The 21,093-nt window shown below is 40.1% G+C and overlaps 1 protein-coding gene across 3 annotated transcripts; it reads left to right on the forward strand.

The window, feature by feature from the left end:
* Positions 1-1,924: 1,924 nt before the first annotated feature.
* Positions 1,925-19,849, forward strand: LOC136443171 (deleted in malignant brain tumors 1 protein-like). Of its 3 annotated transcripts, none has more exons than XM_066440308.1 (20): positions 1,925-2,400; positions 3,975-4,106; positions 4,664-4,795; positions 5,299-5,517; positions 5,668-5,811; positions 6,293-6,430; positions 6,734-6,958; positions 7,079-7,210; positions 8,666-8,776; positions 9,206-9,403; positions 9,770-9,895; positions 10,180-10,296; positions 10,807-11,193; positions 11,376-11,579; positions 12,116-12,241; positions 16,544-16,753; positions 17,026-17,151; positions 17,422-17,544; positions 18,019-18,399; positions 18,530-19,849. In XM_066440308.1, exons 1-20 carry the CDS (start codon positions 2,325-2,327, stop codon positions 18,994-18,996), a joined length of 3,774 nt encoding a protein of 1,257 aa, XP_066296405.1. In that variant the 5' UTR covers positions 1,925-2,324; the 3' UTR covers positions 18,997-19,849. The 3 variants fall into 3 exon arrangements, with proteins under 3 accessions (XP_066296405.1, XP_066296406.1, XP_066296407.1); XM_066440309.1 differs by having other exon boundaries at positions 3,975-4,100; XM_066440310.1 differs by lacking the exons at positions 5,299-5,517; positions 5,668-5,811; positions 6,293-6,430 and having other exon boundaries at positions 1,926-2,400.
* Positions 19,850-21,093: the final 1,244 nt, after the last annotated feature.

Raw genomic sequence — 21,093 nt, forward strand, 5'->3', positions numbered from 1 at the left:
TCTCACTACAATTCAAGCAGATGTGTGGGTCCGGTTGGTTTTTAAAGTGTTCAGTTTCGGCATTTTTGTCCAACACACGGGTTGAGACTAGGGGTGGGTACCGGTACAAACAATTCAGGTCCGGTCCAGGTCCAGAGGGTCAGGTCCAGGTCCGGACCTGTACCTGTACCTGTACCTGATTATAGTAGTGTCGCAGTACATCATATTTTGGAGAGCGAGACACACGCAAAAGTCTCCAAACGTCATGTCTGGAACGATTTAATTTCTTAGGTTTGCACTTTGTCTCAAAATTATAATTGTACTCTTCTCGCCGTTTGTTTACTATTCCTTTAAGTGTTTCTAGGTATGATTCACAGCTAACGTCTTCGAAAACGAAGTTAAATCTGCTGTTTTGTATTTTCTTAGACCAGTTATGTGGCCGCCTGCAAGTAGCCTGGTACTATGAATTTTCTAATCGGTCCATAGGCCGGTCCACTGATTTTTTACGGACCGGTTTTTTTGGACCGGTCCATTAAGAAATACCGGTTTTGTACCGGTACCGGTACCCACCCCTAGTTGAGACATAACGGAAAGGGAACAAAATAGAAAGCCTTACAAAACACCTAAAAACATGTGAATAACCAGCCGGACCCACTCCTCTGCTCAGAGAGTACACTGCACCAAAACTGCACCACTGCTAGGTATTACCTAGCACCGTATGGAAAAGTAACATGTACTATGTCTTGCAAAATGTGTATGATATGGAATAAAGATTTATTCTATTCATATATATTGACTGTACCATTTAATTATAACTTTCAATTTTTTGATGACCAGTTATAACATATATCAGCACACTATACACATATACTAGTCCTGTACCACCAAATGATTTTTATCCCTATCTAGATAGACTGGACTCATTCTCCCCCCCCCCCCATCATAACTTTCAAACGGTATGGTGTATGATCAAGTTTGCAGGGGGTGATAAGCATGTAAATATTAATCACTCTCCACAATAAGCCTTGATTATTTGGCGAAGATAATGTGTTCGTGGAACTCTAGTTGTTCATGTCTTACTTTGCCAGCTATAAAGGATGAAGGGTCATGAAGGAAAAGGAGACATAAATTGCAAACACATTTACAGTATATATGTAAAGTTTAAGATCAACAAAAACAACAATACGATCAACATTGTGCCGCGATGGCCACCAAGCAGTTCCAGTAATCGGCACGCTGCAGAAGCATCCCCAGTTAGCTTCGTTGATGCACTCTTGGTTGCTGCAAGGACACTCACGGTTTAATGCCCTTGGGTGCTGTCCCCGAAATACCGTTTGATCTTGAGTTTCCCCAAGACGATTTCGTTACCTCGTACATTTACTTTAAGCCTGAGAGAGTATATAACCTTCGACCGCTTACTGTCCCCTGAGAGCAACAACAAATATACGATTCAAAATAGCCTCCAAGGAGGTTTTATAAAACCGCCAACAGAATGTTTCAATGTTGCAGTCTATTAGAGCGCCGCCTGGCGGTTTATATGATAACTGTCATAACTTGAGGCGGGAAGGACCAGGTATCTGGTACCACCTATTTTCGGCAAACAGTCGCATGAGAGTCACTTGCGTCAGTAAGTTATAACGTTACATTTCCTACAGAAATATTCCGGCCAGTAGCTACAATGACTGAGCAAGCAATTCACTCAATCGTCACACACAAAGAAGGCTAAAGCGATACCATCTATATATTTTTACCTTTGTTTCTTGCAAAATAACGTTACCTTTCGTCGCATATTTCAGTGAAAACCTTCGGTTAGGTAAAACAAAATACTCAAGCAAAATAAACCCAACTTTTCTTACGGACACAAAGAGGTCAAAGGTTACAGGTAAGTGACCTGTCACGTCGGCCTTTGTTGACATTAGTCATGCTTGACGTGAATTGAATACCGGACCGCGGTGTGTGTGCACGCTAGGGCACCAGATACCTGGTCCTTTGTTATACCTGTCAGTTGCTAAGCCACTCCCCTAACCCGTCTGTGACCCGGATTGATACTCACGGGACGAATAGAACACACTCGATGTCTGGATATGTTCGTCACTGACCCACAATCTACGAGTAGGAATTAGTTTTAGAACAACTCAGAAGCTAGTTTGACAACGCATTTCATGGCTGTGGTGGATACTTAACGGGAGGTATTCGGTGTCCCCAGGCGTTGTTTTAGCTATAGTCTGCTGTGAATATTTTAGCTCAGCGGTACCTGGCGGTACTAGGGACAGGTGAGGTACCACTGACAGGTGACACAGGTAACTTGTTGTCTTCTAACAAGACTCTAAAAAAACTGTTCGAACATGTGGCACGGATTGTTGCTTGTGTTCGCGATTCTCCTGGATACGAGAGTAAAGGCACAGCCAAACCCTTCCACAGGTGAGCTACATTATGTTATGTGTAGAAGGGGGGGGGGGGGGGGGTATTGGGGGAGGGGGGCTGAATGTTGTCCTATATCTGCAATGATATCTACGTTGTGGGCGTGTGCTGTCTACGCATACTTTTGTGTAACACGTCTAGGCATATAGTGGTTACAGAGTTACAGATAGATACAGATAGCATATAGTGGAAGAATAACTTTTTCCGCAAACATTGTGTATTCTCATGACTTTGCTAATTGGAAAACGCTCGTTGTGTCTGTAAAGGTGTCATGGGTACGATTTATCAATTAGATCGACCGACCATGGGTACTGCAGTCTTTACTATAGCCGCCTGTTGCTTTAATACAGTCTAAAACATTTGCCTGTGCGCTACCATCATACTATTGAAATGACAGGAAGTTGCATCTTGTGTTGTTCAAGTGGGTGGCGCACTGACGTCATACAGTGAAACAAATCAAAGAAGCTAGTAGAAACAAGTGATCCTGGCCCACGGGGTTCGAACCCACGCCGAAACCTGGCAGCCAGATCACAGGCACGTACGCCTTAACCACTAGGATAAAAGGTCTAGACCAGTTAGACTGGTCAGTTGGAGGCGCTTGAAACCCCACTTTTACATTGCTAACGCATTTTTGGAATGTGTCAATAGAAATATCGGTACTGTCAGTAAATAGCCAGAATGACCAAAGACGGGACTGTGTCAAAAATGTGCACATCATGAACCACATGCTTACGAGGATTTGTAGTTAAAAGAGATTATAACAAACGAACAGAACATACGTACCTGAACAGATAATGAATATTGTACCTTTTCCTACATGTGGTCCTTCTTCGAGCTTCACACGTTACACAAACATAAATGCGCGTATAAGGGACATAAAAAGTTAATTGAGTCAAAGGAAGTCAATGTTTTGAGTGTACTCTCGTGGGAAAAAAAACAGCGGACGAGCCCAATAACCCCAAACTGGCAGTACCATCTGTTCAACTAATAATAAATATACGTCAAAACAAACATAGGCTTTATAGTTTCAATAACAACTCGCCGGTGTGGCCTTGGACAGATATTGTAACGTTACATGCGTCTTTGAGTGTAGATATCCTTATTAGGAGAGGAGGTCACGCATTATGAATTGTTTCAAATATGATAGAGACACCACATAATGTATCGTCATAGTTTCGGTTTTATGTAGTCGACATTTGTAGATACCTGTAGATATTTCGCTCTTTCTTTTTAGATGTTTGTAAAAGTATGTGTGTATGGGCCGTCGAGCCTAAGGTAAACAATAAAGTAATGTATAGCGATGCGTGTAGCACCATAAGGCTGCTATTTTTAATTATTCATACGTGTTACTAGTCTCGTCCATTTTGAAGGAAATTAACGATGTTATTAGTGCAATGTCCACCTAATTCATCTATGATTAAAATGAAGATTCTCTTATGCTTTATTTGCGGTTAGCCAATCTAACGTACTGTTCCTGTTCGACGTCTCTATGTATAATTCTTGGTGCAAATAGCACGCATACATACATACATAATCATAGACATGTACATAATATGAAATACCTTGATTTTCAGATTCCACGGTCGGAGCTGCCACGCCAACGAATTCCTACTTCACCTGTTACAACCTTGAGCAGATCGACATCTCTCAGTGGTGTAACGGAATCACGGATTGCACAGATGGAAGCGACGAGATGAGCTGTACAGGTGATATTATCACTACATGTATTTTTTTTCTCAATACGATTTTCTGTACCGCATTCATTTATAACACCGTAATAAACAATCATTAAGTTAGATATGCAATGAGGACACAGATGATGTACCACTTTGATAGAAATAAGGGCTGTACTTACATCTATGTGTAAATATTAGTTTGTTCCCACCATGATGCCTAAATCTACTAGTATTAGATAATTTTATAGTTAATAATTGTCCAAAGGCTAACTGCAAATAACTAATTGTAAAAATAGAAACTAAAGAAATACCATTATTTTATCATTAGAATAATGACAAATAATTGAAATGTTAGATATCTCTAGGTTCCTCCACACCATCAACCAGTAGTATAATCCAGCGGTCTCGTCAACGGTTCCAGGGTTGGAAAGGGCCCGAAGAAGCCCCTTTTCCTTGTAGTTTTGGTCTTTCGTAACCCAAACGAAGGAACGCATGGAAGTCTTTGAAAGCAATGGCCACGAAACCATACTATACTTTTGAGAGGGATACGAGAAATATGCTCCTTTAAAAAAAGTTTGACTTTTCAGGTAGTACAGCGGGAACAGGCGGCTACTTCAACTGTTCCAACGGTCAGCAGATCGACTGGTTCAGGAGGTGTGACGGTTTTTTTAACTGTTCTGACGGAAGTGACGAGATGGACTGCATACCGGTACCATTAGGTAAGCACTCTTTTTGCAGCCAGTCTTTGCAAAACACTTGTTACTTACTCACTTACATCAATGCAAATATAAACGAAATCAAAAGAAAGAGAAGAAGCTTGTATTGTAGATTTTGTGACGCTATATCAGCATCAATGATTACTTGTACCTTTCAAAATCAACGTTGCATTTTACATCGAAATTTGATGATTTTCTTATGCCCAAGGCAAAAATTTGCTTCATCTTTGCTTTCATGTAAGTGAGCAACTTACAAGCGTTTTACATACCAATGAGTTCACATGACGCTTACATGTACATGCTGCCCGTAGTTTTGGTACTACAACGGACATTTATGAGTAGCATAACTACTAAATCAGTACTTGTCAATTTTAACCTTCATCAACATACATAAGCATTACTTCAAGTAAAAGTCGATGAGTAAGAATCATTTGATTGGATTATGATAGAAATATCAATGATTGATTGTATATCATCATATCATTAAAAGAACAAATCACTTTCAGACTCCTCTACAAGTGCCACACCATCCCCAAGTTCCAGAATCCGTCTCGTCGGTGGTCCCTTCCCAAACGAAGGACGTGTGGAAGTCCGGCCGGCGGATAGTTTTACCTGGGGAACCGTTTGTGACGACCATTTCGACTATCAGGAAGCAAACGTTATCTGTAGAATGCTGGGATACCCTGGTTACCAAACTTATCATCATGATGCGCACTTCGGACAAGGTAAGATTTACCTTTAGGTGTTTCCAATAACATTTTCCATCCTATTCCATCATTCAAAAACCTATATCAAACCAACATTTTTGACATGCCTTTATGCTGAAAATTGTTGATCTGATTCTGATTTGCGACCCATTGCTATTTTCAATCCAGGGACAGGGCCCATCTACATGGATGACCTAGATTGTACCGGGGCGGAGACTAGTTTGTTCGACTGCTTGTACGGGGGATGGGCGAGTCACAACTGTGGTCATCACGAAGATGTGAGCGTCGTCTGTCTCACAAGTACCGCAATGAGTAAGTCCATGATGACTGCATTCTTGTATCTCATATTGGATATACGTGACTACATTTGATTACCTTGTCTTAGCTAGATGATGCCAAGACAAGTTTAGAGCTCTGCACACAATACACAACACAATACTGCCTACTATAGCCACTATAAGCGTAAACTCTTCAAATTTCAAGCGAATTCGGACAAACAAGCGTCATAGCGAGACGCTCTGTATTACTACAAAATACAAGTTCTTTTCTCGTCATGCTCGTGACGTCTTAATTTTGGTGCATACTGAGAACAGCCTAGAAACCACTGTTTGAATTGGTCATTTTATATTGTCCAGTTACCAGGGCTAGCCCTTTATGATAGCCTCCGGCTAGTTGAGTAGCAATGACTGTATGTCTTTTTATGCAGCCAAATAAGTCGTGGAATCAAGCAACCATGCGTTTGAGTGAGATACGAGAAATACACTTCTTTTTTTAAAAGTGTTTATCTTTTCAGGTTACACATCAGCAGCGGGAACAGGTGGCTACTTCATCTGTTCCAGCGGCCAGCAGGTTCCCTGGTACAGGAGGTGTGACGGCTTCATGAACTGTTTTGACGGAAGTGACGAGATGAACTGCATACCGGTACCATTAGGTGACATAAGCAACCCTTTTACAATGTTTTACAATTAGTATTTGCAAAATTTGAGAACTGATTTATGCTCTACATACCATAGAAATATCTTATTCATCAGAGTTTACACGACTCTTTTCTGTTGCACGTACTGTTGGTACTATGATGGAGAAATGAGCAGCATCCCTGTGTGTGCTGTCAACTTGAAGTAGACTTCAGTAGTAGTTAATGCTTTATTACTTAACAGGTAATGAGTTTCTTTCCTACTTAATTTTGTTCGATTATGATACAAACAATGTTTGTATATCATCTAATCACTTTCAGGCTCCTCTACAACGGCCATCACCACACCATCCCCCAGTACCAGAATCCGTCTCGTCGGTGGTCCCTTCCCAAACGAAGGCCGTGTGGAAGTCCGACCGGTGGACAGTTTTGTCTGGGGAACAGTTTGTGACGACAGTTTCGAAATCGCCGATGGAAACGTTGTCTGCAGAATGCTAGGTTACACCGGCGCCGATCGAATTCATGATCGTGCTTATTTTGGTCGAGGTAAGACTTTCTATTACAGTAGATGTCGTTTTTGATCACAACAATTTTAGTATACAATTTTAGTATACAATGACTATTTCTAATGAACTAGTTTACTATATATCATTCTTTGCGATATAGGAACAGGCCAAATCTACATGGATGAGCTTCAATGCACTGGGACCGAGAGTAGCCTGTTTGACTGCTCGTACCGGGGATGGATGAGTCACGACTGTACTCATAGCGAGGATGTAGGCGTTGTCTGCTTCAGCGGTACGACAATGAATACGTTCATACATGGTATTATCAATAATCAGCTGTGATATAATTTGCAATGCAGACTGTATTATTTTACAGCTGATTATTGCGTACATCTGAGGAATTTAGTTAGTTACCTAGATGATTTTACACCCCTATACATGGATTCTACCTACATTGTGTTACTACTGTAAGTTACTAACTTATCCATACATCCAATGTCCGATGTTTCTTCCGTGTGTGTCAGTAATCGCCCTTTTAATTATGCTGCATACAATTAAAAATGCAGACCAAAGTGTCTTCTTAGATGATATACATGTAAGAGCAAATAGTATGTTTATAAGGCCACACCAACTTGATTTTATGGATGACATCCTCTGGAGACCCCAAAACTAATGCGCGCGGGCGAAAAAAAAGAAAAATCCTGAAAAAAAAAAATCCTGCTAAACCACAGGGCTACTAGTACATTGCAAAGCTGGTATTGCGAATTGAACCACAGAACACAGTTTATTTGTAGAAGGTACATGTAGGTTGTCTTGTTCATCATAGCAGACTATTAGAAGGTATTTGGCTCCAAGGACTGTGGATGATATATGACTGTGATGAGAATACTCATATACACCCATAAGGGCAGTTTCAACATACATGGCATTGAACTCCATATTAAGCATTCCATGGTTTACGCTCACAAATCCCTCTGCCATTATCCCTCAATTCCTCTCCCATGTCTCTCATTGTTGCAAAAGGAACGTGTGAGAGCCACTCTGGATAGGTCGTGTTTGAAATTGTCTGGACGATACTCGCTGGCCGCCGCGATCCTCTCGTACAACTTTGCAAACGCAAAATCCCCCTAGCCAACATCGATGGCATACCAATCCACATACGCCCTCAGTTTTCCGATAAGCCGGCACAATGCTAGCCTTTTGCAGCAATCTAAGTCGGCAAGTTCCGGAGTTCTGTGTAGCCTTGGAGGAGGTGATTTTTTTTTTTTGACAACAGGCGAAAATCAATGCGCGCGCGGATGTCATCCATAAGATTAAGTTGGTGTGGCCTAAACTAAAAAAAAAAACTAAGTTATAATGGAGGCTCATCTGTGTTGGTAGTAATCATAATACAGTGCTAAACTTTCTTCCAACACTAACCAATCCCTCCCTGAATATCTCAGTGTTGGAAGAAAGTTTAGCACTGTATTAAACTAAGTTGTCATCTCGTAAGTGTACTCAGATGCATGCGTTTTCACATCCGCAATCCATGTATAGGGGCGTAAAATCAGGGTCATCTGAAAAGCAGATCTGAAGATCTGAGATGCACCCTTCTAAAATAAATACAATTGAAAAAAGATAAAATTGACAGTACCTTTCACATTTATGTATTGATCTCATTTTCCTGGGTATGTGAGAACAACAGCTAGAGACCCTGGACATAATTTTATGCATTTTGTTTTTTATCTTTCGGGTTATACGACAATAGCTCCACTGGGTTCCCTCTTCAGCTGTCTCAATCTTGAGCAGATTGACTTCTCTCTTCGGTGTAACAGAATCAGAGATTGCACAGATGGCAGCGACGAGATAAACTGCATAGGTAAAACACGCACCCATTTCCTAAGTTCCAATTATGTACATTTATCTCAACAACACCATATAACAAAGTATATGTTCTTCAGTTTGCGCTTGACATACAATACAATTACCAGCGTAAAAATACTGCAAGTTTTAAGGGGTTACGAGTATTCATGTTTGCCACATTTGCTAGGGTGTGATAAGAGTACAACTTATGAGTTCAAATGACATTGAAAGTCATTCTTTGTCACTGATTGGCAACAAATTTAGGATGTTACCATGCGTTTGATTGTTAAAACTTGATCATGAAAACGTTATCTAATTACATACTAGTAATTCAACGATGTTACAGAACATTCTTGTTGTCCAAGTCATTCCCTTTATGAGTTCTGTGTGCTAGAAATGCATTTGTGGGATTTGAAACTATCTTTTATTGTTTCGACACTATCAGACAGCGACAGCGACAGAATTCGGCTCGTTGGAGGTTCAGCGGCAAACGAAGGCCGCCTGGAGGTTCGACCAGAGAGCAGCAGCGACTGGGGAACTGTCTGTGACGACTACTTTGACTCTAATGACGCCACAGTTGCCTGCAAGACGCTGGGATACAGCACAGCTAGTCACGTGTACAGCAATGCACACTTTGGGCAAGGTGATGTTTCGTGTTTAATTTGCAACATCTCCGTGCATCCGTTCTTTGATCAAATCATGTATCGCCAATTTTGATGCTACAAAAATTTAAAAAACGCATTGTCGATAGAGTTTGTACTGTAACTGTACTATAGAAAACTTCTGTACTGATGATGATAATTTGTACTGATACAAACTCAATTGACATTTCGAAAGATATTCCATTGTTCTTACGTGTTGTTTGCGTTTTAGGGAATCTAACCTATTGCTACAAGTTAGCCCTATGATGAGACAGTCACAGTCATTTTTCAGTGTGTTTGTAACCACACGAGTGTTAACCTGTTATAGGTAAAGAAAAAAATATACATGATCTTATGTTTTGGGGCAGGTTCCGGGAACATTTATATGGACGATGTCCGATGCTCCATAGACGAGACGAGCTTGTTTCACTGTCCCAATGCCGGATGGGGAGTCCACAACTGTGGCCATGGTGAGGATGTAGGGATCACCTGCGGTAGGTAATCTGACTTTATCTGATTTCTTTTTTATGTTTCCTCAGCCACTTCAGAAAAAAACGTTGTTCTGCGTAGATGAGTACCGAAACTAATTGCACATAATTCTAAAAAATAGCCTGCAATGCATTGACTTGCACAAATTGGAATCAGAACGGCCATAAGGATTATTTGTGCTACTCAGCCTAAGCTTTGAAATGTTACAAGAAATGTCTACTATCAATATCGTTTTACCAAATATATCAATACACAAACTATACATTTTCTGTGTACTTGTTTTCTTCAGATTCCTCCTGGACTTGTGACAACAGTTATATTATCCAAGCGCCAAAGAATCCATTTTGCGATGGCTTCTTGAACTGTACAGACAGCAGTGACGAGTCACCAACTCGGTGTCCTTATGGTAAGTAATCATTCATAAATATGACTTTCCAAGCATTTCGTTTCCTAATTTTCTTAAATGATTATGGTGACACGTTTGATTTGATGAAATCATTTTCCTTTATATTATTTTTTCCTCTGTTAAAATGTTGGTTTCTTCAATATATTTTCATGACTGACTTGTGATTACAATTGCCGGGTGACTGTGGTGTCCATAGATACTTGCACAGGGCATGCCTTCAATGGAAATGATAAACAATTGTAACAGTAAATACACGATGCAATGTAGAATAATCTGTTCAAATACACTTCACATACATGTACGCCTTCTGGGCATTCTAATAGACCTATTTCCAATTACGGCGGCCATTTTGAATTTCAAGATGGCATACCTAAGTTCACCTAAAGGTTTGAGTTAGAAGCCCCAACTGGAGCCTCACTTTGGTGCATGACCCCGAGCTGACCCCGATAGATTCAAAATGGCCGCCGTAATTGGAAAGAGGTCTATTTTACCGTGATCATGTTCACACAGAGGAAATGAGCAGTGTGTGCGGTTCAACGAAGATGCTGTCTCGCGCTGAATCTGGATACATCACCTACGGTATCAGTTCAGGCTACCCAACTAACAGCAAGTGCAGAGTCGTCTTCCAGACGGAACCAGACCACGTCATCCGTTTGGGTCCTTGGTACCTGGACGGAATGTCTTCATACGTGTGTACCGACTGGATCAACGTGTGTGATGGGGACGACATGTATTCGTGTAATCTGGGTGTCGAGGATAGCTACAATGAGCGGTACTGTAATGGTGTTCGGCTCCAGACCTTCCAGTCCAGTAGCAATAGCCTGACAGTCTTCCTATCGGCGGATGGATACAGAACGTCTGAGGAGAACTTCAAGATATTTTATACCATCGTTTCAGGTATTTCATGTCCATGGCCATGTCCTCACAGTGTAGCATCAATTCATGGTGTTTTTTGATGATGTTCATTAACTGCTGATATAGTTGTGATGATCAAGACGATTGTAAAATACATACAGTACCTTATGATTTTGCAAATGCTAAATAACAACAGAGGTTTGCTTTCCTAAATTTTGTTTTAGTATTTAACCACGGCGGAGACAGGATTCGGCTGGTCGGGGGTCCTTTTCCGTACCTAGGTCGTGTTGAGGTTCGACCGGTCGATTCCAATGACTGGGGGACGGTATGTGACGACAGTTTTGACATTCAAGACGCGACAGTTGTCTGCAGGATGCTGGGATACGAACGTGCCGTACAATACCACGAAGGGGCGTATTTTGGCCAAGGTACAGTCTCTTACTATTTAGTCTCTGTTTTGGTAATGACTTTCCTGTTCTTTCACGTTAATTGAAGTAGGGCTGAGCAAGTCCAAACGCCATATTCAGATTTTCTAGTTCATTTCTATCTAAAGACTGCTGGTGTTGATACTTTCTCTCTCTTTGAATCTGAATGCAACTGTTATTTATGTATTACCAATGCCACACCACAATACGCATTGATATTGACATATTCTATTATTTTCTATTCTGTACTAAACAGATAAGGAAATGGGTCGTTTTGTTCCGTGAAAACATGTTTGTGATTATTGGCACAAAGAGGGGATGGCATAGGTCTTATCCCTTCTTTTTACCATAAGGAGATTTATATTTCATAGAATCTTCTGGCGAAAACTTTTAAGTATGGGATAAGACCATCACAATACCACTATCCCCACGAATTTGTTTATCCCGGATTTAATGCTGGTATGCAATTCAGTACTAAATAAAAGGGATAAATAATCAGATCTATCTGTGATAACCCAGTACCTTGTATGTCCTGACAGGAAGCGGAAATATCTACATGGATGACCTTCGGTGTTCTGGGAGCGAGACTAGCCTGTTTGACTGCGGGTACGACGGGTGGGGCAATAACAACTGCGGGCATGGCGAGGACGTTGGTGTTACTTGTGGTGAGCATTGTAGTTGAACTTGAAGCTACGTGTTGCTGTTCCAAACTGCTGACAGTCTTGAGCTTGTTCTTGACATTTCTCCCCACCAGCCAGTGTAGAGAAAGTAACTTATCGGGCATGAGTTTAACCATATGAAGGCTAAGTTGTCAATATCATCCTCTCAAGGCAGGCCCGGCGCTATTATGTGTCAAGCAAAAACCCCGGGCCTGCGATTCACCCTTCTCGCTCCGTTCGCGCTGGTAAGCCTTCGTCAGCCAATCATACACTCCCCCTCCTGTTGATGGAGGGAATACTACCAGCCAATCACGTTGCCCCTTAGGTGAGCCTAGCATGAAATGGTGGAGTAAGGAGAGGGGCCGCAAATTGGAGACGTGTACTGTTGATTGTTGGCGTCATACAACTAAGATTTGATTAAACTATGTGGAAGCAAAGTTGAAGATGTTGAGATTTACTTGATTTTTTTTTTTTTTTTTTAATTTTTACAAAACTTTATTCAAAATACTCAAAATACAATACATACAAAAAATACAGATTTAACAGTTCACAGTTCACAAATTGGACAGTACATGCTTGCATGTTCTATTGTTTCTGTTGTTTACCAGATTGAAAAGTAAATTGACTTCTGATTTAAAAATGCTGAATATGTCTATTGGTATGTACTTGTCACTGTTTCTGTTATTACACCAGTTTCTAAATATGACTTTCTTTGCAATGCATATAAGTAAATTGATTGTTACATATATTTCAGATGTGTTATAGGGGTGGTTTGTTTTATATCCCAGTACAATTTCTATCAGGCTTACTTCTATAGTACACTTAAAACATTTATATATCACATTACAAAAGTTTTTCCAGAATGTTGTGAGACATTTACACGTTAAAAAAAGATGCTTGTAATCCTCAACACAGTTACATATATTACATTTGCTCGACATATTTTTCCAAACATACAAAAGTTTTCCACAAGGTAGTATTTCGTGTAGTATTTTATAATTAGTTTGTGACATATGTGTTCCCAATGTGGGATTTATCTGGTTCTGCCATATGTTTTTCCAGTTGAACTTAAACTCAAAAAACATTTCCCATTTCTTTTCCACATATGGTGACATAAATTTTTGTTGAACAACATTTTGATATAAATCAGAGGTTTTAATAGTGTCTACAGTTTTCACCTTTTTCGCAGAAAGCACATACAAAGTGGGCAATGCTTCATTTTTCTTACTGGATACATTACAAGTCCCACATTTCCACTGTCTAGGTATAGCTTGTTTTAAAGTCAGGAGCTCACAAGCCCAGTTTCGCTTTATTTTCAACTTCTGAAAACAGGTCTTATCTGCTAGAATTACCATTATGCAGTATGTCTTTTATATATATAAAACCAGATTTAATCCAATGGGAGTAAAACAAGGGTTTACCTTGTGATAATACATGTCTATTCCCCCAGATAACCTGGTTTTGAATGTTCTCTGTTGTATGTGGCTTTGTACAAACAGCATTTGCATTTTGCCAAGCAGCAATGATCTGTTTGTAAAAGATAGGTAACTCACTCAAGTGCTTTTCTTCAATCCAATTCATTTCAAAAACTAGATTCACACTTCCCATTACTGCTGAGAGAAAGTGAGAAGGTATATGTCTCCAAGAGCCACTACCATTACATATTCGTTTGGCCCATGAGGCAAGTAGGGCATCCTTTACACTGTATATATCCAGCATTCGAAGCCCACCTTGGTCGTAATTTCCAACCAATGTTTTTCTTTTTATTTTATCCCCTTTTCCACTCCACACAAAGTTGAAAAAAGCAGTGTTTAATTCTTTCAATATAGACAAGGGTGCTGGCATTACATTCATGATATATGTTACTTTAGCCGCTGCTAATGATTTTACAATGGTAATTTTTCCAAAAAGTGTAAGATTTCTTTGTCGCCAGGTGTTAAGTATTGTCTTTATCTGTTTCACTTTGTCTTCCCAGTTTAATTTTATTAAACTCTTACTACAATGACCAAAGTACACACCCAGTGATTTTATTGGTGTTAACGGCCATGTAATTCCCCCTATGTCCTTCTTTTTTGTCTTCCATGTGCCTATCCACAATCCTTTTGTCTTGGCTTTATTTAGAATGGGTCCAGCAACACTTGAGAATGACCTAAGACATCTAAGTGCTTCATGTAGTGATTCCTCTGTTGATAAGAATACTGTAGTGTCGTCAGCTACTTGGCAGAGTTTTATCTCTTCTTCATTCACTATTATACCCTTAATGTTACTATTGGTTTGCACACTATAAAATAAGATTTCTGCCACAAATAAAAAAAGCAAGGCACTTAAGGGGCATCCTTGTCTTATACCTCTCTGAATTTGAAAGCTAGCTGTTTTCCACCCATTGTTAATAACTGAAGCTAGGCAGTCAGTGTAGATAATTTTGACCCATTGTATAAAGTTGGGGCCAAAATTGAACTTCTCTAAGACCTTAAACATAAAGTTATGTTCCACACAATCGAAAGCTTATACGAAATCTAAAAATAACACCATTCCTTGTAGATTTTTAGTGTCACAGAAATCAATTATATCTTGTATTAATCTAACGTTTTGTCCTATAAATCTCCCTTTAATGTAGGCACATTGATCCTTGTTAATTAGGTTTTCTAGATGGGGTTTAATCCTATTGGCCAAGATAAAGGCTAGGATTTTATAATCAGTATTTAATAGGCTTATCGGTCTCCAATTGGTAAGTGTTTCTGGGTCTCCATTTTTAAATATTAGTCTTAGCATGGCTTTTCTGAAAGACTGTGGCAACTTGCCTTCATTGAGTGCCCAGCAGATAACAGAGTGCACTAAACTTCCTATTGAAGGCCAAAAGAGCTTATAAAATTCAGGTGGTAATCCATCACATCCAGGGGTTTTACCTAGTTTCATACCTAATACAGCTTCTTCACAATCCTGCAATGTAATTGGTTTGTCACACCTTTCTTTTTCTTCATCAGATAGTGTTTTCTGAATATTGACTGAAGTGAGATAGTTCTCAATTTTATCATCAGGTACATTTTTGGAGGAGTATAGCGTTTGATAAAAACTTCTACATTCCTTTAGTATTTCTACCTGGTCGTGTATTTTCCCATTTTCTAATGAGGTTATACAGTTTTGACTTTGTTTTTTGTCTTCTAAATTTAGGAAGTACTTTGTAGGCTTTTCTCCTTCTGTAATGTATTTTGTCTTTGCTCTTATCTGCTGTCCTTTTGCCTTTTCCTGAATAATACTTTCTAACTGTGTTTTAACATTCTCATATTCAGTCAAGGTTTGGGGATTTAAGTCAGTATCTAAATTTTGTTCTAATCTTTTTAGTCTATTTTCTAGTTCCTTTTCTAGTTTGTTTCTCTCTTTATTTTTATGCTTGGACCAGCTTATAGATAGTTCTTTTATCTTCATTTTACATATTTCCCATATCATGTCAGGTGTATAATGTTTCAGTTCTTCTTTTGTATCATCAATGACCTTTTCTATTTCTTGCTTATATCCTGGATCCGTTAAAAGGTTAACATTTAGTTTCCAGAATCCATTTCCTCTTGGTGCTTCTCTGCTGTGCAAATTAATAAACACAGCACTATGGTCGCTACATATGCTAGCATAATGGTCAGCCTCAAAAACATCTGCAACCAGAGTGCTTGAGACAAACCAGTAGTCAAGTCTACATGCTATAAGAGGTGTTTTTTGTCTCCATGTGAAACTTTTATCCATCGGGTGTAGATGGCGAAAAATGTCTATAAGATCAAAATGGGAGCAAAGGTCTCTCAAGGATTCATTTTTTCCATGGTTTAGAGAAGAGCCACCACTTTTGTCTAGATTTTTATCAAAGATGGAGTTAAAATCACCTCCGACCAACATTGAGTAGCAATTCCAGTCGTGTAACCATTCTTGAGTATTTTGGAAGAAAACAGTTCTTTCCTTTTGCCCATTTGGTGCATATATACATAGTAGAGTATACTTCTCATTATACAGTTAGAAGTTAACAACAATTTTTCTTCCTTCAGTGTCTGTTTTTTGCTCAAGGATTTCCATAGGTAGGTTATTATCAAAGAGAATGCTTACACCTCTACTATGGTTTGTTCCAAATGAGTGAATGGTTTTACCTGCCCATTGCTTATCAATAGTATGTTTCATATCATTTGTCAGATAAGTCTCCTGTAATAGATAAATGTCAGCCTTTTTCTTTTTTAACCAAGACATAATCTTGAGTCTTTTAGTATATGATCTGATTCCTCTACAATTAAAGGAAATCAGATTTACTTGATGCTATTTTCCACCTTGCAGCAGCTGCTGATTCCAATGACAACAATAGAATCCGCTTGAGCGGAGGCAGCAACGGCAACGAAGGTCGTGTGGAGGTCAGACCGGCCGACAGTTACGACTGGGGCACCGTCTGTGATGATGAGTTTGATAATCAAGATGCCGACGTTGTATGTAGAATGCTGGGGTATTCCGGCGCTTCAGTGGTACGCAACTCAGCATACTTCGGAGCAGGTAGGTACTACGGTAGCCCGTGTTTACACAATCTCTCGCTGGCTGGGGTTAATGACCTCCTCCCCCGCTAGGAGCGTGATTTAGACAGGCTAGGTACTACGGCAATACGGATGTTCGTGTTTAAAACAGGTTGACACAAAAACAACTTACCTGTGGAAGTTTGTATTGGAGATGTATATGTGCTGCACGTTGACACATTTCAAAGATAGATCCAACCTGGTTTCGTGGATGCTTTTTGTTAAAAACCCAGGGAGTTTTGTCTATGTTTCCAGGCACGGGACCCATCTACATGGATGACCTACGGTGCTCTGGGACCGAGACCAGCCTATTCTCCTGCGCGTATAACGGTTGGGGGAACGAGGACTGTGGTCACAGCGAGGATGCAGGGGTTGAATGTGGTGGGTACTAAAGGATGTTGCCTGTGTGTAACATAAACACAATGAGAATATAAAGCACATACATGTAGCACAATTGTGCGTACTTTTGGAGATTGCATGATATTATTTCTCTATAAAAAATACATGATGATGCAATGCTCCTAGTACTACAAAAATCTACATTACATTGAACAACACTTTTTTTATTGACGACGCGATTGTAATACTTAAAAGTACCCAAATGTTTTCGTCAGTAGTAATGTTGTTGTTTTTTTGCAAATGGCTTTCCAGAAAGTAACGGAGATTGGACGTGTGATGACGGCACGCACATCGAGTATACTGGGTCTCCATATTGTGACGGCTGGGTAAACTGCCCCGACCAAAGTGACGAGTCAATAACAAGATGCACATTTGGTAAGACGTTTTCACTTGTACTTAGTTGATGTGCTACAGCACACGCACACACACACACACAAACACACACACACACACACACACACACATATATATATATATATATATATATATATATATATATATATATATATATATATATATATATATATATATATATATGCCTACTCACACACACATATACCTACACACATATTTCATATACATATACATGTGTGTGTGTGTGTGTGTGTGTGTGTGTGTGTGTGTGTGTGTGTGTGTGTGTGCAGAGAGGGGGCAGAAGGTGAGAGAGATAGAGAGAGAGAGAGAGAGAGAGAGAGAGAGAGAGAGAGAGAGAGAGAACTTCCTAGTGAAGCTATACATGTAAATGTACATGTTTAATATATAACCTATCAGGAACAAAGTTGGTGCAACCCCACTTCTGACCTTAACAGTTATCTTCACCTCAGGTATTTTACAATATTCTTTATGCAGAACAAATGAGAGACTTTTGTGGCCAGACATCGAATCTGCTTTCTGCTGGGACATCTGGCTATCTTGTCTATGGCTACGATAAGGGCTACCCTCCGAATGAACGATGTACTGTCCACCTTCGCACGGAGTCCGACTATGTCCTTCGCATCGGCCCACTAGACCTCACCGGAATGAGAGACTGCTCATCCAAAATCTACTTCTGTGACGGAGAACAGTCCTGTGATGACTACAACCACGAGAGACAATATTGTGGGGGCGCGCATGAGCACACGTCGTTTGTGTCTACTGGTAACGTTTTGACACTCGCGCTTGTGGCGGACGGAAACAGCTTCAACGACGAAAACTTCAAGATCTTCTACAAAGTGGAACGAGTAAATTCAGGTATGAGAGTCTTCTAATTTATGTAAAGGTTTCTTAGCCTTTGTCTTGGAATGTGTCGTATAAACCTACTAGTTGGCGAATGCTGTCTTTTGCTATGTTTCTAATTATGCTTTTCTTGACTCAAATACAGGACCCAGCGGAGGCACCATTGCCGGCATAGTCGTTGGCGTCCTTCTGTCATTAGGAGTTTTGGGGACTGGCGTCTACTGTTGTAAAACAGGACGTTCCAGTAACGGACCTAGTCAACCCGCATCCCAGAACATCGGTATGAGTCCTACAGGAGTGCAGAACAGTGCCTTTACCTCTGAGCAGCAGCCCGCCTTTAATCCCCAGTACTCCCCTGCTTACAACCCACAAGCCTTGCCCACCGTGGCGTATCCACCCAGCGCTGCTGCATATCCCCCCACATATCCTCCTCCTCCCCCATACCCTCCCTCCTCCTCACCTCCCATGTACCCCCCTTCCTCGGCCCCACCCCTGTACCCTCCTCCCCCCTCCTCCTCTCCCCCAGACTTACTCCCTCCCCCAGCTTACGAAGATGCTCTCAACATGGCAAAATCGCCTCCCCTTCAATCACTACCACCAGATTCCACCTGAACAACCTAGTCCTTCTCAGTTATCTTCAATTCCTTCATGAACTTCTTCAAACATAGATTATGTACTATGAATATTGTAAATATGCGATTGTCTTGTTGACTGTTGTGTATATATCATAAACTGTATATGGCAAATATGTGCGTGAAGTTATACAAATATGCTTAATAATGTAATACATTGAATCATTATGGTAAACTCTCAACAAATTCCCATTGAATTTGTCTATCAATAGCGTATACGCGTAATGAATATATTCTTAAAATTCATCATTCTAATTGTATAATACTATATTTGTAATATCATAATATTATAATTGATGTGAGCAAAGATGTGGTCACCACGTATACATGACGATGCATGCGATGTACTCGTCAGTTATGTGAAGAGGCCCCTTTCCTTTTTGTTCAAAGAAATATAACGCTGCCTCGATCGCCATGACGGTTATAGTGAAACTCTAAGTAAATCTAATATGCTAACTTATTTGATGCAGATCTTATATTTGTTGGAGCTAGGATATATTGAGATTTTGATTCATACGTCGCCATGATTGTTGATTTTCTGATGATTAAGAACCATGTAAGGTGCTCTCAGGTATTTATTTTGTTTATGTCATGGGTAGCCCTACTCAGTGGTGTGACCACTTCTTTGCAGTGGGTCCTTTGCTCATAAATGATACAAAAGTAGCATGCAAGCACGTACAGTTGTATACAAACAAACAAATCTAACATACAATTAATCATATAGTAACAATTATAAAATAATGGATTATGATTCTGCATGTATGTTTATCATGTTAGAGGAATTGTGTACTGAATCAAACATTCATATAAAGCTTATTCTACTTTTTTAGTAATGGCTGTCTAATGTGTGAATAATTTCTTCTATCGTGTTAGAGTTACACACAATAGGGATCTCTTTCGTAGATATCTTTGAAGATCATTGTTAGATATATGCGCGCTGTACGTTGAAAAATGTTCATGTTCGAGGTTAAATGCGATATATTTTTGTGTATCTCGAAAAGGATACAAACTCCATTTAATTTGCAAAAGCACGATTAAACAGTGCACTAGGGTCTCACTCAAACTATATTTAATGCTAGGTGGCCCAAACTTAAGTAGCTTCTTCCTATCTAGCTAGCTACCACCCAACAATCGTAACCATAGCTTGTCCATAACGGGAGGTATTAAAACCGCAGTACCCAGGATAGCCGCAAGGGGGCCCAAATGTACTCATATTCTTTTCTTGTCAACCTACCAACACGCCATATAGGAAACCAGTTCATCCAACTGTGCTTGGGGTATCTTGTTCATCAACAGACAGATACAGACAAGCGCTGCCTGAAATATAACTTCCGTTTTTCATGAAGGTAACAAAGGAAGATCTGTCAAGGCCTTGTTTGAGACGTTCATGAGTGGCTAGAAAAAAATAGCCCCTGGGCGATACAGAGACAAAGATGTACACCAGCGTTTGACACTTTGCCAAGTACTGTGTACTGCATAGTATGCAAATTCACAACAGGGTGACTGTACAGAATATCATTGACCCCATAAGGAAGTGTCAAACCATACAGACACAACTCTGAAAGCGCCTCTTTTACGTGCATAAGTCGATGTGAGTGAATCTATTTTACGTCGTTCTATCGCGCTCTGTCTTTGATTACGCTACTGCGACACAGACAAGCCCGACGGGAACAATCTGTTGATCGAGGTTAGAGTCAAAGAAACCTCCAGAAAGCCGAATGTGGGCGCACGGACTTCTTGTGGTATCACTACTTACGGTCCCGGGTGCATCTGCCACAGGTAGGTTATTCTGCTCTCTGTGTTTGGTTAGCTTAAGGTCAGTAGGCTGATTTTACCTAGGAATTCTTTACTATACTATTTCCACGACACGGTGGATAGACCATTTGTTTTGAACCAACGTAACTTTCAAATCGGTTGGCATATACATTTAGCTACCAGGGATTTCACCGTTATCAAGTACATTCTTCAACACCTAATGGTGAACTCGAATATCACTTAATACTTCTACCTAAAGGGGGAGGGGCGCTGTAATGCAGTTAACATGGCTGTCGCGACACACACAGGCAGTTCAACAACT

Source organism: Branchiostoma lanceolatum, chromosome 10, assembly GCF_035083965.1.
Source record: "Branchiostoma lanceolatum isolate klBraLanc5 chromosome 10, klBraLanc5.hap2, whole genome shotgun sequence".
In the NCBI taxonomy this organism is placed as follows: Eukaryota; Metazoa; Chordata; class Leptocardii; order Amphioxiformes; family Branchiostomatidae; genus Branchiostoma; species Branchiostoma lanceolatum.